The sequence below is a fragment of the Elephantulus edwardii genome, unplaced genomic scaffold (genome assembly GCF_000299155.1).
Source record: "Elephantulus edwardii isolate Elephantulus edwardi_28Jun2011 unplaced genomic scaffold, EleEdw1.0 scaffold00002, whole genome shotgun sequence".
In the NCBI taxonomy this organism is placed as follows: domain Eukaryota; kingdom Metazoa; phylum Chordata; class Mammalia; order Macroscelidea; family Macroscelididae; genus Elephantulus; species Elephantulus edwardii.
In genome coordinates, this window is record NW_006399752.1 from 1,896,317 (window position 1) to 1,912,103 (window position 15,787).

Below are 15,787 nucleotides of genomic sequence, written 5' to 3' on the forward strand. Positions count from 1 at the left end.
CATGATTTACTGCCTCTGAAAAACCACTGAAGGTCAGCTTTAAGTTGGCTACATGATGGTACATAAAAACAACAACCACATTAACAAAGACTAATTAAGGATGAGTCGTAAGTACATTTTTCTAAGTGGTGAAAAAGACACTGTTTCAAAAAGTTCTATCCTCTGGGTCTATTTAGAACAGTCTCAAATTAAAAAAATGAAAGGAAAAAAATAAGTAATTGCTAGGGGTTATGCATGGTGCTCTCTCAACATGTTTATTTTCCAAAAACCAGGTTCTTATTTGAAAATCAGCATTATGTGAACAACAGTTAACCTCATTAGAATACAAAGTCATATGACAAATTACCTTACATAACTGTTAAGCAAAGCCATCTTTGTCAAATTAAGCTGACTTACAATCTTCACTATCAGATCTAGCAAGTTACTCCTACCCCACATTGTTATTGCCAGATATCCACCACGAATGGACAATACCATAATATATATTTCCCAGTATTATCAGAAATGTGGAATACTGAATAAAACCGTCAACAACTGAAGAGTACATTGCTAATAGAGTAAGCTTCCTTTTCTTGTAAAAATGTGCAATAGCAGAAAATTGAAAAAAGAAATTTAAATTAAACACTGCCAGGTAGGTTTTGACTCATAGCATCCCTCTGCACAACAGAACTAAGCACTGCTCAGTCCTGTATCCTCCGGTTACCATGCCTGAATCCATTGTTACAGGTACGTGCCCAATCCATCCTTTTTCATTGACCTTCTGTTTTGTCAAGTCTGATGTCCTTCTCCAGGAACTGGTTCCTCCTGGTAACATGTCTAATGTAGATGAGACAATGTAGTATCTTCTTTTCAAGGAGTATTCAGGCTTTACTTCTGAGACTTATTCTTGGAATATTATTTTTTTTGCCATCATATAATAAAGTGTAATATCTCAAGATGATTAAATAACTTTCTGTGTTTCTTCAAGGTATTTCAATACCAGTAAAAATACGCAAATATAAAATATTTTATTAGTCTACAATACCAAGAAATATGTAGAAAGTGATCTAACATCTTCCTTTTAACTACCTAAAATCATATGGTTTTGAAGAACATGCCCTTTGACTTCTAACCTTTGCTCTTCTTTAGAATTACCTGGCAGGGAAACAAAAAGATTCATATTTTATTAGTGGCATATATATTGTCTATGTCAAATTAATAAAATTTTCAGTAAAACGTCAGAGTATCTTAACAGGCAAAACTCAATTTAGAACGCCACTAGGGAATACAATGCCTTATAAATGACTTTTTATCACATAATTTAAGTTTCTCAATTAATACAAAACATATCACTGAAGAAAAAAAAAACAAGGGGTGAAAAAAAGAATGAAAGCTCAAACTCCATAGAAGTATTAAAAATCTAGTTTTATTTTCAGTTAGCTGTTGTCCTACCAGGGCTCCTTTAAACTATACAGCAGTGCAAATTCACCGCAACATTAAATTTCTTATATTTTGGCTACAAATAGTAGATCTTTAATTTAGCCATCTAGTACTTTAAGCACAGGCCACAGGTAATTCTAAAAACAAACGCTCCACTTAAAATACACACACACACAAACACATATTCAGCCTTTTACACGTATTGGCTTTAATAGATTACAAATTTGTTGAAATATTTACTTTTGCAAGAGAACAAAAAGACCCTAAAAAGAGCCAGGTCATATTCATGCCTAGACTTTCACAAAAGTGAAGTCAACTCAGTTATCCCATATGGCACACATAACATTACTGGCTTGAATTAAGGAAGCTGGCTGGTAAGTCTTTCTCCTACAGAGCCACTGGGTAGGTTTAAACTGCCAATCTTGAAGTCAGCAATTGGGTTCTTAACCATGATGGGACCAAGGGTCCTTCTGTTCTCAGGATTTTTATATGGGTATTTCAAATAAATTATTACATACTCAAATTTACAGAACGCTCAATTCAACTATGACATTAGCTTTTTTACTAATAATCTTTTATAGTAATGTGAATTGTATTTAAGGAGATACAGTATCACAGTAGCTTTCTGTGGTGGACAATCTATTAACAACTCTTGGAATTAATGCTTTCTGAAACACATTTAAAAAATATTGTCCCAAGCATCATATCCTTATGTAGAAAAATAAGCAATCTTCTGTGTTTATACAAGAAATTGCAACTATAATCAAAGTTGTAACATCAAATATTAGGATCACTTACAATAAGCAAGAACAAAGAATATTTTTATAATTTCAAGGAGATAAACCTGTCCTACTATATTATACATGTTGCGGTTTATGATAGGTGCTGTTGAGCCTGCTCCTACTTATAGTGACACATGTACAATTTGATTCTCTCCAACCTCAGAATTTCTGTTGGGCTTAAATTCATCACTGCAGTCACTGTCATTGCTACTATCAACAGTCTTCTATAATTCTACGAGAGAGCTCTGGTGACTTAGTGTAAGGAGCTGCACTGTCAATGCAAGGCAATATAATTCAAATCCACCAGGTGCTTTGCAGGAGAAAGATGGGCAATCTCCCATGTGATTTACCACCTCTGAAAATATGCTAGAGGGTCAGCTGAGTCACTTCCAAGCGGAGAGTATATTAACAACATAATTCCACTAGTGACGCAGTATGCACGCACTTGTCTGTTACCCTGAGGTTCATGATTTGAACCCATTATACATTCTATAGGGTTAAGGCTGTGTGGCAGTCTGCTTCTATTACAGTCTTGGAAATTATGGGCAGTTTTATTTACCCCTACTACAGGCTCACTTATTATGAGTCTCAATTGACTTGACAACAATCGGTTGAAATAGTGATACTTCTACAGATGAAACAGTAAAAAAATTCTCCCTTTTAGTGATAAATTAATGGCTATTAATCAATCAGAAATCTGCAATATACAAATAGCGGGAAAAATTCATCTCCATTATTAAGAAAAGTCAAGCCTCAAATTATTCCAGAAGAATGAGGAATCTAAGGATGAACCAGGTGATATTGTCAAGTTAATTATTACTTAAGAAAATTCTTGCTCAAGTAAAAACTTCAGTTTTACCTTTGCTGCACGCAGGATATGCTCTCTATTAATTATTCCACACTTATTCTCACAAGCATTTATCCTGGACTCTTCAGCTAATCGATGAAGAAACAGTAAACAGTTCAGATGAATCTTTAAAAGAAAGTTTAAAAGCATTTTTAAATTATAATACAGATGCTATGAAAACTTTTAAAATTAAAAGATCTCAAAATTCACTTAAAATTATAACATTTATTCACTGTAAATATGCTACTTCGTTCTTCTAGTTAACGCTATGCACAACTTAATATAAGTACCTCTGAGATTTCATAAAAAGAAAATGACATGCTGCAATATATGAACCTAAGCTGTAATAAACTGACCAAAGGTATAGGCATAATCTTACCATAAAGAATTAGTACATGCTAAAACTTATGCAGGATTTATTACCAAGAAATATTACTGCTTTATATTTATCATTTTCAGTTTCTTAAAAACCTAAAATTACCTTAACTATTAAGGTTATCATTTCATAATCTGAAGTCTAAGAAGACATTCTAACTGTTGTTATGTGACATCTAGCAGACTACGACTCACAGCGACACAATGAACAACAGATCTGATCCCTGCTCTATCCTATACCATCCTCACCATCCACGAGACACTTGGGCCCACTTTTACAGTCACTCTGCCAATTCATCTTATTAAGGGCCTTCCTCTCCTACGTTGACCCTTCACCTTTCCAAGCAGGATGTCCTTTCTGTAAGGACTGGTCCCTCTTAACAACATGCTCTATGTATGTGCGAGGAGTTTCAATATCCTTGACTCCAAGGAGCACCTGGTTTCCTTTTCTCCAGGACAGACTTTTCTCCTGGTAGTCCAACGTATATCCCATTCTTTTCTCCAACACTACAACTCAAAGTCACTGATTCTTCTTCTGTCGTCCTTAGTCACTGCCCAACTTTCAGATGGATAGCAAGCAACTGAGAAGACAGGCCATGGCTTGAATTAGGTGCACATTAGTCTTTAAGTTTAATACTCTAGATAGAGATTCCAGACAACAGATTTTCCGAAAGCGACACAACATGTGATTTCTTGATTACTGGTACCAAGGGTATTGAATGTGAATCCAAATAAGATGAAACTGTTGACAACTTCAATCTTGTTTCAAGAATATGTTAATTACTGAAATTATAATTTGTTGACTTGAAATGTGTATGTACAAAGGTCTTATTTATATGGCAATTACTGTAAAATAATTTCACTTACCATTAAAAACCTTAAAAAATCTTTTAAAGAAATATGTATAAAACAGTAGAAAATGAGAGTCTTTAGGATTATCATGTGTTAAAAGGAATCTTTGCAACTCTGAGTCTAAATTTATTTCTAAATAAAAATATAAGCAAAAAGTCCACTGGACATTTTAATGATTTAAAAAATATTTTGCATGATCGTTTATTGGTAGCTACATATTCCTTTGTCAAAACCATACAGCTGAACAAGACAAAAAGAAAACCCTAATGTAAACTAGAGATAATAATAATAATAATGTATCAACACAACTTTATCAATTGTAACTAACATACAACAATAAAATTGGGTTTAGTTTATAATGTATTGGGATAATAACACAAAGGCCAGCAGTTCAAATCTATTAGCCCTTTGGAGGAAGAAAGCTGAGCAGTTCTCCTCCATAAATATTTACACCCTTGGAAACCTAACAGACACCTATGACTAAGAAGTGACTTGAAGGCAGTGTGTTTTCTGAGTTTAATATGAGGCAAAATTATGTACAGGGAAAAGAGGAGAATATAGGAAATCTCTGTACTTTCTACACAATTTTTTTTCCTGCAAATCTAAAATGGCTCTAACCAATACATTTTTTTTCTTTAACATTTTACAAAGAAGTGGTGGCACTGTTGTGTCACAGGGTTGATTTCAATTCATAATGTGACAGAGGAGAACTGCCCAATAGTGTTTCCTGGATATGATCTTCACAAGAGCAAGTTCAGTTATTTTTTCCCATTGAGGGGAAAACTGATATTTTATACTGCCACTTTTCGGTTAGCAATAAAGCATTTAACTAATCCATTATTAGGGCTGCTAGGTTTAGAACATGGCACTAGGAACATAATAGCCTATGTTAGATGGATCTTACCTGAAAGCAGAGAGTACCAGGGGGATGTCTAGCTGTGTTTCACTGACTAAGTGAAAGGTATTTGACTGTGTGGATCACAGCAAACTGTGGCTAACTCTGAGAAGAACGGGAAACCCAAAAAATTTCACTGTGCTCATGTCAAACCTATACTTGAACCAAGAAGTAGTCATCAGAGGAGAGCAAAGAACAACTATATGGCTTAAAATTAGGAAAAGTATACTTCACGGACATATCGGGAGCCTGGACTTTATGAGGAAGAATGTGGCATCACACTGGAGTACTGGAGAAAGACTCATCAACAATCTATATTATGCAGATGAGATGACACAATCTTGCTTGCTGAAACTGAAAAGGACATAAGGCATTTCCTGCAGAAGGACAAGGACTGTATTATTCTATATGGATTAAAGCTTGGCATCAAGAAAATATTCTCATCACTGGGCCAATTGTCAGCATAATGATAAAGAGAAGAGATTGATATTGTTAACTTCAGCTTGCTTGGTTCCACAATCAACAGTCTTGGAACAGTCAGGAAAGCAAAAGATGAATTGCATTAAAAAAAATATGCTGTCAGGGACCTCCCCAGAGTGCCGAAGAGCAACGATGTCAGTCTAGAGACTAAGGCACACCTGATCCAGGCCACGGTCATTGCAATTACTTGCTATACATCAGAGAGCTGGACAGTGAGTAATGGAGACAGAAGAATGGATGGTTTTTGAGTAGTGGTACTGGAGAAGAGTATTGAACATACCATAGACTTCCAAAAGAACAAACAGGTCTATGCTGGAAGAGGGTGAAAACAAGCTGCTCCTCAAAGGTAAGGATTTTGAAGCTCTGTCTCTTGTACTTTGTGCATATTGCCAGGAGGGACCAGTTCTTAGTGAAGGGCATTATGGTTGGAAGGGTGGAGGCACAGCAAAGGAGAGAAAGATCCTGGATGACATGGACTGACTCAGTGACAGGGTAATGAGGTACATGTGTTGGAGACAATTTAGAATGACTTAAGACAGGGAAGGGTTCAGAGCTATTATATATAGTTGCTATGAGTCGCAGGGGACATGATGGCACATAACATGAACAAACAACAAAAAGTTAAAACATCAAAAATAAGACTTTCTTTCTAATCATCCATTAGTCATTCACACTGGTTCCAGGTTGTTTGTGTGTGTGTGTGTGTGTGTGTGTGTGTGTGTATATATTTAGGTTTTTGTATATTCTTATAGACGCAAGCTCTACACAAAAGCAAGATTTCTCATTTTCTATCTTTACTAGCGGAATGTAAACAGTAAATCAGTGAAATATTTTACTGAAAACTCACTATGGAAATGGAAAAATTATTATACAATCTATATTCATCTGTCTGTGAAAATAATTAAGGTAAACAATACAATCAGCAATGAATGCAAGGTGAACTATAGTCCTATTTCAATTTTCCCTTTACAAATTTTGTACTCCTTGATTTAAATTACTCTTAACCTCTTTTCCATTCTTTTTAAGACAGTTCTTACTTCTATGCTCCCATGATCAGCTGTCTGACAGCATTCAGATTCAATTAGATACATCATAGTATTCCATATTCTTTGTAGAAGTTAACACTAAGTATCTTTGTACAGTTTGCTTTTTAAATTTAATATGAAAATTAGTTTATGAGAACCAAAATGTGACCACGAGTTCATCACAAAAGAATTTTAAAACTATTTAAAAATAGATAGGCGGCACTGAAAACTAAACCACTTTTCAGATGACATCAAAGACATCTTCCGTGAAAAATGCAAAAAAGATCAAATAGATGTCAGAAGAGACTCTGAAACTTGTACTGGAACCAGAAGAGCTCCAAGAGGGGCAAGAAAAGCTGAGGTGAAAGAGCTGACAGAAGATTTTCAAGTGTGACTCAAGAACACAAAGTATTATAATGAAATGTGCAAAGAGCTACAGTTAGAAAAGGGAAGACTATGCTTGGCATTTCTCAAGCTGAGAGAACTGACAAAGAAATTCAAGTCATGAGTTACAACAATGAACTACTGGATGGGGAAAATACTCAATGATGTAGGAACTAACAAAAGAAGATGAAAAGAATACATAGTGTCAATTTACCAAAAAGAACTGGTCAACATTGCAACATTTCAGGAAGTAGCATATGATCAAGAATTGATTATCAAAGATGACATCCAAGCTGCACTAAAGGCATTGGCAAAAATAAGGCTCCAGGAATTGATGTATATCAAATGAGGTGCTTCAGGAAACAGATGCAGCCCTGGACATGCTCTTCAGTCTATGCCAAAAAATATGGGAGAGCTACCTGACCAAATGACTAGAAGAAATCCATATTTGCTCCCATTCCCCAGAACGGTGGGTCAAACAATGTGGAAATTCTCAAACAAAATCCTTAATATCCCAAGCAAGTAAAATCTTGCTCAAGACTATTCAAAAACAGCTGGAATACGCTGTAGCATGAAGGATATCAATGCTGATGTTTGAAGGTCTTGACACAAGGTTGAAAATATTAAAAATAAAAAAAAGACACTTGTGTTAGACTGAGTATCCAGAGCCTTTTGGCTGTATGGGTGATGACAAATTATGAACACTGAGCAGAATGGGAATTCTAAAAGACTTAATTATTATTATGTAAAACCTATTCACTGACCAAGAAATAGTTGTCTGAAGAGATCAAAGAAACACTGTATAATTTAAAAGTAGGAAAAAATATGCATCAGGATTATATCCTCTCTCCACATGTATTCAATCTATATGCTGGAAAATCATTAGAGTAGCTGGAGTATACAAAGAAGAATGTGGCACTAGAATCAGAGAATCAACAACCTTGTATTATGCAGACGACACACTATTGCTTGCAGAAGTGAAGAGGATTTAAAACATTTGCAGCAAATGATTAAAGGCAACAGCTTCCAATATGGACTACATACTGCAGTGTTAGGACTTTTGAAAATGGCTTTTGTGTCCCTTATTTTAGTCCCCTCTCGGGATATAGTCTCCAGCTGCCTCAACTGCAGACACATGGTTCACCTATTGATATTCAACATCATCATCAGCTGTGAAGACATTATAAGAGAAAGCTAACCAGTCAAGAAATTATGGTGAGTCCTGATGGGAGTCCTGGAGCCAAAGTTTAAGGTTCTGCTTAATAGATAGGTAAGTGAAGGAAGAGCTAACTTGTGGCTGCTATGAGGTAAAGCTTGCAGGTCGACTGAGGAAACCAGATGCTTCTTGTATTTGTTTTGCGGGACCAAATCTGGACTTATAATTGTCGACTTGAGAACTAAAGAAGGGTTTGGGATTAAGGATTTTTTCTTAATCTGATTTGGGACTGCTTGATTAAACAAGGACTTTCACAGTGACATCCTACCCCCTTCCACCAACCTAGTTCCCTAATAAAGCCCACAAGTGTGAGTAAAGTCAAGTCAGTGAGTCAACTTGCAATTGAATCAGACTTACTAATTAGCAGAAATGAGTGCAAGAGTATAGGGACCATGTCTGCCCTTGTCTCTATTTGTTTGGGACCAGAGATGTTAATAACTGGGATAGTTCTCTGCTGTGAAGTAGGTGGAGATTGAACTTTGATGACCGGTGGGTTCAAATTGCTGACTTTTGATTGGTAGCCCACTGTTTAAACAGATCAACCTCAGACAAACAAAATTCTTTTATGATATTTTGTGAATGCTTTTAGTCTACATGATCTTTCCATCTGCATGAGACATGAATCATGAGAAAAATTTGTATTAATATTTTAGATATCCTAAATTATTTTTTAAGTAACCTTGCTTGCTGAAACTGAGGAGGACCTGTAGTGCTTGCTGCAGAGTGTCAAGGTCTGCACTTTTCATTTGGATTGAAGCTCAATATTAAGAAAAGAAAGATTCTCACCACTGGGCTGACTGGCAGTATCACGAAGGATGGTGACGAGATTGAGACTAATCAGCTTTAGTTTGCTTGGCTCAAAAAGCAACACTACTGGCACCAGCAACCAGAAAATTAAAGACGTATTGTATTGTGTTGGGGAAACATGCTGTTTTAGGCTTCCCCAAAGTACTGAAGAGCAATGATGTTACTGGGGAGACTAAGGTGTGCCCAATACAGGCCATGCTCTTTGCAATCATTTGCTATGCATCAGAGAGCTGGACAGTGACTAGGGATGACAGAAGAATTGATGCCTTTGAGCTGTGGTGTTGGAGAAGAGTATTAATATACCATGGACTGCTAGGAGAACAAACAGGTTTGTCCTAGAGAGTAAAATCAGGCTACTCCTTGGAGACAAAGATTATGAAGCTTCATCTGACATACTTTGGACATGTTGCAAGGAGTGACCAGTCCTTGCAGAGGGTCGTCATACTTGGGAGAATGGAGGGACAGTGCAGGAGAGGAAGACCCTCGATGAGATGGATTCAGTGACTGGGGTTAGGAGGGTAGGTGTGTCAGAGACAATAAGACTGGCACAAAAAAGAGCAGGGTTTAGGGCTGCTGACATAGGGTCACTTTGAGTCGCAGGCAACTTGACGCACATAACAACAAATAACATTCAGAAAAATAGAGAAAGATACTGTCAATTAGACAGACTAACAGTGACTGTATCAACGGCCTTGAGTATGTAAGAGATTGTGAAGATGGCACAGGATATGGTAAGGTTCAGATCATTAGAGTCAACTCAGGGACAACTAACAAGAGTTAACCTAACAATGACAACATTCATATGATGGCACTCAACTGCTGTCATTCAAAGGTACTGTTGTTGTTGTTAGTGCTTCCAGTCACATGAAGTTCCAGTATGACTCAGTGACCTGATGAACAACAGATCTGAACCCTGTTCTATCACCCATGAAGGTATTAGCTAGCTATTCAAATGGGAAAATGATACTAGTATATAAAGGATTTACATTGAAGGAATTAAGGGTAGAAATCAGTTTGCTTGAAAAGTAAGTAAAAATAAATTTACACGACATCTCTTGTTAATCTAAATTGGCCAAAAGATTGTGCCAATATAACTTCCCTTCTTTGGCAAAAGACTTTAAAATTTCACATAAAACTTATACAGATATTTGCATAGTGTTTCTTTGTGATAAGTCTAAAAGCTAATTCAGCAAATAATTGGAACAACTTTAGATTTCAGCTGTAATAAGGAATTTAACAGCAAATATACAATCAAAGCATGAAACAAAAAGTGGTGACTCATAAAACAGCATAAAATAAACGATGCATTACATGTAAGAAAGTGCATCAATCCACATGTAATTAACATAGATTTCCAGCATTAACTGCGTACTGGGTATTATACTCAATACTAGGCATACCTAAAGTTTCCAATTCAAAGTTCCTAGTCTACTGGGTGAATCAAATATATATAAGAAAATTATAAACAAAAGTGTAACAACTAATCCTTTCTAAAGTAAGCTTCATTGAGAAAGCATTAATTTAAAGTTTTCAGTCAAAATAAACATCACGAACAAAATACAGCATAAAAGTAGCTTAGTTTTGTTCTAAAGAAGATAGAAAAGGAGTAAATGGTATACTATATACCACACTGAACACAACTTAATAAAGTCCAAGAAAAGTATTAGAGTGCCCATAACTAAACTGTAGATGTACACTACTACCACTGAAGAGTTATAAAAAATAAGGTGACTTATAACAACAACAACAACAAAAAAAAAAAAGACTGCCTTAATTATAGAAAGCTTAAAGGATGATGTGTAACATCTAAGATTCTGAAGTATTAACGTAAAACCATTTTAAAAGAAACCAACCCACCTCACAATGGTCAAATATATTTCGATTCACAGTGATCCTCCATCAGGTTTCTGAGGCTATATACACAGATGCAGGTGAATTTGAACCCATAGGAACAGCCTTTGGGTTAGAGGTTCCACTTGCTACAAATGCCACCAGAGAGACCCAAGAAGGAAAGAAAATGTAGAAAAGAAAACCCACCCAAGGGTAGATAACTGACATAAAAGACAATGATAAAAAACTAAAGCCCAGAAGGCAATCATAGCACCTGGGTATAGGTGGCCAAAAGGACTTTTGTTTCTTCGAGCACAGCATCTCATGGCTCCATGAAGCCCACCTGGTCATGTTCTCCTTTAGGGGTTGACAAGGAGAAAGGTCTGCTTTCCATAAATCTGTTTCTACCCACACACAGAGAGTCACTATGAATCCAGGGCTGATATTTCATGAAAACTGGCAGAGAAAAGAATGGAAAACCACCACCACCTCCAAAAGGCATACCTCAGGAATGGCTGGAATCACACGTTCACAGGACATTCTCCACATAACATCTACAAACTCATAGCTTTATCTCCTGTACCATCTGCCTCCTATAGTGTAAATGCAGGAACATACACCCCATTCAGCTAGGGGGTTATGAGGTCTAAGCATTCAACTTACAAATTTTTTTATTTCAAGGCAGAAAGATTATCACATAGTGGTTTGGTTAAGTGCATTTTTTGTGCTTCTTGGTGTTGGGTTTTTGTTTTGTTTTGTTTTGCTTTGCTTTGCGAAGGACTATGCTTCAGGCACCTAACAATTCTTTACGGTTTTTAGATAATCCTTCCATTTCACCTGTCTCTCATTTCCAAGACCACCTGTCTCGGGGTTGGTTAAAGTAAAGAAGCGAGAGGAGAGGGAAGCAGAAAAGTGCTTAAAAAGCATGATGTCAGTAATGCCTTTTACAACAGTTAAATAAAAATGACCCAACCGGAAGGCTCAAATCTGGTTTTATAAGAGTGGATGTTTCACACCCTTCGCAAATACACTACGCACAGTAGGGAACTCTGTTCTCCATTAGTGTTATTTAAATTCTGTAAGCAGCCACTTAGTTCTCTCAAGCTGGTGTGCCTCCTTCCTCCCCAGAGGTCCAGACATCTGCCTTTCATCTGTTTCTCGAGCAACTAAGGCAGATACACTGACAGCCCGACCTGAGCAATCTACCTAGCCAGTGCCAGAAATGTGGGACTGAATCAAGGGCTATGCCCTGGTTAGAGACGGCGGGGAAAAGGCCAGGTTCCTTTCCCCAGCCTTCAGCGGCCCCACCTCCAGCCCGACGAGCGCCTGCAACTCACCAATAAGTCGCCATTTTTCTCCAGACGAAGGTCAGGCTTCTGTAGCTTCACAACGCGTTTTAGAAAACCTCGGGGGGCCTTTCGCTTTACCTTCTTCTTCTGGGGGATGGTGGTCGAGGATGGCATTTTCCCCCTCGGGTAGGAGCTGAGTTTCACCCGTACACTCTCCAGCCAGCCGTGAATACGAGAGGCGGAAAGAGGTCCCACCCTTTCCGTGCGGGCGCCGAAAAGTCCGCTCCGAGCTTTTGAATCCACCGCCAACCGAAGGCGCCGGCGCCCTGCAGTGACGTCAACGCGACGCTAAGCCCGAGCCCGGAGACTCCTGGAAATGGGCCCTCTGCGACGCCGTCCACAGGTGGTGCTTGGTGGGCTTCACGGCCCCGCTCATACTCTGAGAGCTGACACTCAAGCAGGCTTTCAGATTCATGGCCTAGTGGTGAGAAAGCTGTGCTGCAATAGCAAAGGCCCGCAGTTTGACTCCCCCTCTCTTCCAGGGGAGAAGGTTGCGCAGTCTTCCCCCTTGTGATTCACAGCGTCTGAATCCCCACCTGAGAACACTTTACCAACAAATCACCGGAGAATAGATATAGCCATCCTTTCTCCCGCTGGGTGGATTCAAACCTCCTGTCTTTGAGTTGGCAGCACAGCCCCTTACCAGACCACCAGAGAAGTGTGAGGTGGTTTTGAGTATAACTCAGACATAGAGCTCTGTTGGTCTAATGGATAGAAAGTGATGCTACCAAGCCAAAGATGGGTGATTTGGTGATTAAAATCTGCGGCCCTCAGATCTGATTTTAATGGTTTTGGGTCAAGCATTCTTCTAAGCGGTATAATCACTGGTCTGTCCATTTGCTGTACAGAGGTAACTCGTGGTTGCTGTCACGCTGAATACTGACACTGATGTGTCAAATGAGATAATGGTTACCCATGGTGAACAGTGTTTGGTGGAGCTTCCTGATTAAAACAAGCTTGGAAGCAGGGGTGGCATCCACTTTCGAAATAGCTTGCCCCCAGAAACCGTGTAAACGTGGAGAAACGATGAAAGTTATACAAGTGTTCAGGTCTTTTAGTTTATAGGGTTGCTATGAGTCGTCTACAACTCGAAGGCCCTTAACAACAGCAACATTACTCATAGAGATCTGATGAACAGCAGATTTGAACCCTGTCCTGTCCTATGCCATCTTCGTTAACATGCCTGAGACCACTGTTGTTGTCACTGTGTCAATCCATCTAGTTGAGATTCTTCCTTTCTCCGACCCTCCACCTCTCTAAGCATGATGTCCCTCTCCAAGAAATAGCCTATCTTAGTAATATGTCCAAAGTATGTGAGATGAATCCTTATCATCTTTGCCTCCAAAGAGCACTCTGACTGCACCTTCTCCAAGACATGTTTGTGTGTTCTTTTGGCCTTCCATGGGATGTTCAGGACTCTTATCCAGCACCAAAGCAATTCTTGTATCATCTTTAGTCATTGCCCAACTCTTACATACATAACAAGTGACTGAAAAATAACATGACCTGAATCGGGTACACCTTAGTACTCAAACCGACATCATTGTTGTTCAATAATTTGGAGAGCCCTCTGACTGCTTACTTTCCCACTTCAGTAAATCTACTGATCTCCTGACTACTGGTATCAAGTGTATTGATTGTGGGTCGAAGTAAGATGAAGTAATTGACAGTTTAAATATTTCTCCATCTATTCACTACTGGGCCAATTGGCAGCATCATGATAGATGGTGAAGAGATTGAGGTTGTTAATAGCTTTAATTTGCTTGGCTCCACAATCAACATTCTTAGCACCAGCACCGAGGAAATTAAAAGATGTATTGCGATGGGAAAGTCTGCTGTCAGAGACCTCTCCAAAGTACTGAAGAGAAATGATGTCACTCTGGAGATTAAGGTGTGCCTGATACAGGCCATGGTCTTTGCAATCACTTGCTATGCATCAGAGAGCTGGACAATGACTAGGGATGATAGGAGAATTGATGCCTTTGAGCTGTGGTGTTGGAGAAAAGGATTGAATATATTATGGACTGCTAAGAAAATGAATAAGTTCATTTTAGAGAGGGTGAAACTAGGCTACTCCTTGGAGGCAAGGATTCTGAAGCTTCATCTGACATACTTTGGACATGTTGCAAGGAGGGACCAGTACTTGGAGAGGGTTATGCTTGGGAGGGTGGAGGGACAGTGCAGGAGGGGAAGACCCTGGATGAGATGGATTGACTCAGTGATGGGGGTAATGGGAGTGGGTGTATCAGAAGACAATAATGTTGATACTGGATAGAGTAGGGTTCAGAGCTGTTGTACATAGGGTTGCTATGAGTCTCAGGCAACTTGGAGGCACATAATAACAACAAAATCATGATGTTACCTTTTGGTCTAGTGGGGAGAATTTTTCTTTTCTTGACATTGAGATGCAATCCATAATGAAGGTCACACTCCTTGATCTTCTGTGCAAGTGCTTCAAGTCCTCCTCCCTTTAGCAAGCAAGGTTATATCATCTGCATAGTGAAGGTTAGTTGACGAGTCTTCCTCAAATTCTCATGCCATAATTATTCTTCATAGAGTACAACTTCCCGTATAATTAAATATGGAGGCTTCCTTTGACAACTGTCTGATGTTTTGAGTCTATGGTGCTATTTCTACTATCATTTCTAAAAATGTTAGGGGCATCTGGAGACCTACTGGTAAGGGGTTGTGCTGCTGACCCAAAATCTTTTGCTTAGAATCCACCAGCTGCTCCACAGGAGAAAAAAAAGAAGAGGGGGGAAGGATAATCTCTTCTCTAGCTATTTAAAGATTTGAAAACTGCTTACAGGATCAGCTAACTATGAATGAGATCCTAGTCCGCAGTACATGACAAGAATAATAAATAAAGAAATGTTAAGAAATTGTAAAGATTAGGTAGCTCTGGTGGCCTAGTGGCAAGAATCTGCACTTGCAGATTCTGATCCTGAAGGCAAATGGTTCGAATCCACCAGATCTTCCACTGGAGAAGGAGGGGCAATCTCCTCCTATACCAGTCAGATACTCTCACTCTGGATTGTGTCTAATATTAAATGCTAAGGAAACAATTCACTTATGATTTGATTCTGCAAACCAATGAACAACATATTCTAACCTTGCCTTGTCTTGTGACACTATCAGGATCTCAGATATGCTACAGCCCATTGTTATGGTCACTATGTAAATCTATCATTCTGTGGGCCCTTTGCTCTTTTTTTGAACTCTACTTTTCCCAGATAGATGTCTTTTCCAAGAATTGGCCCCTCCTAACAACATGTCCAAAGTGGTTAAGGCCAAATTTCACCCTTTCTTCAAAGGAGACCCTTGATTGAACTTCCTCTAAGATGGACTTGTTTCTTGTTTTGTAAGTCCATGAGATAGTCAGTATTCTTCTTCAGCACCACAATCCAAAAGTATCAATTATTCTTTTGTCATCATTATTCATTATCAAACTTTCAGATGCATAGGAAACAACTGGAAAAATCATGCCTGGATCAGGCACATTTTGGACTTTTTTTCCTTTTTTTTT

General features: G+C 38.4%; 1 protein-coding gene across 1 annotated transcript; it reads right to left on the reverse strand.

Annotated features, from left to right (window-relative positions):
• Positions 1–1,107: 1,107 nt before the first annotated feature.
• On the reverse strand, positions 1,108–12,375 carry CENPW (centromere protein W). Its single transcript, XM_006878977.1, has 3 exons — positions 12,250–12,375; positions 3,061–3,174; positions 1,108–1,134 (listed from the first exon to the last, which is right to left on the reverse strand). The coding sequence occupies exons 1-3, from the start codon at positions 12,373–12,375 to the stop codon at positions 1,108–1,110; spliced, it is 267 nt and encodes an 88-aa protein (XP_006879039.1).
• Between the last annotated feature and the right edge of the window lie 3,412 nt (positions 12,376–15,787).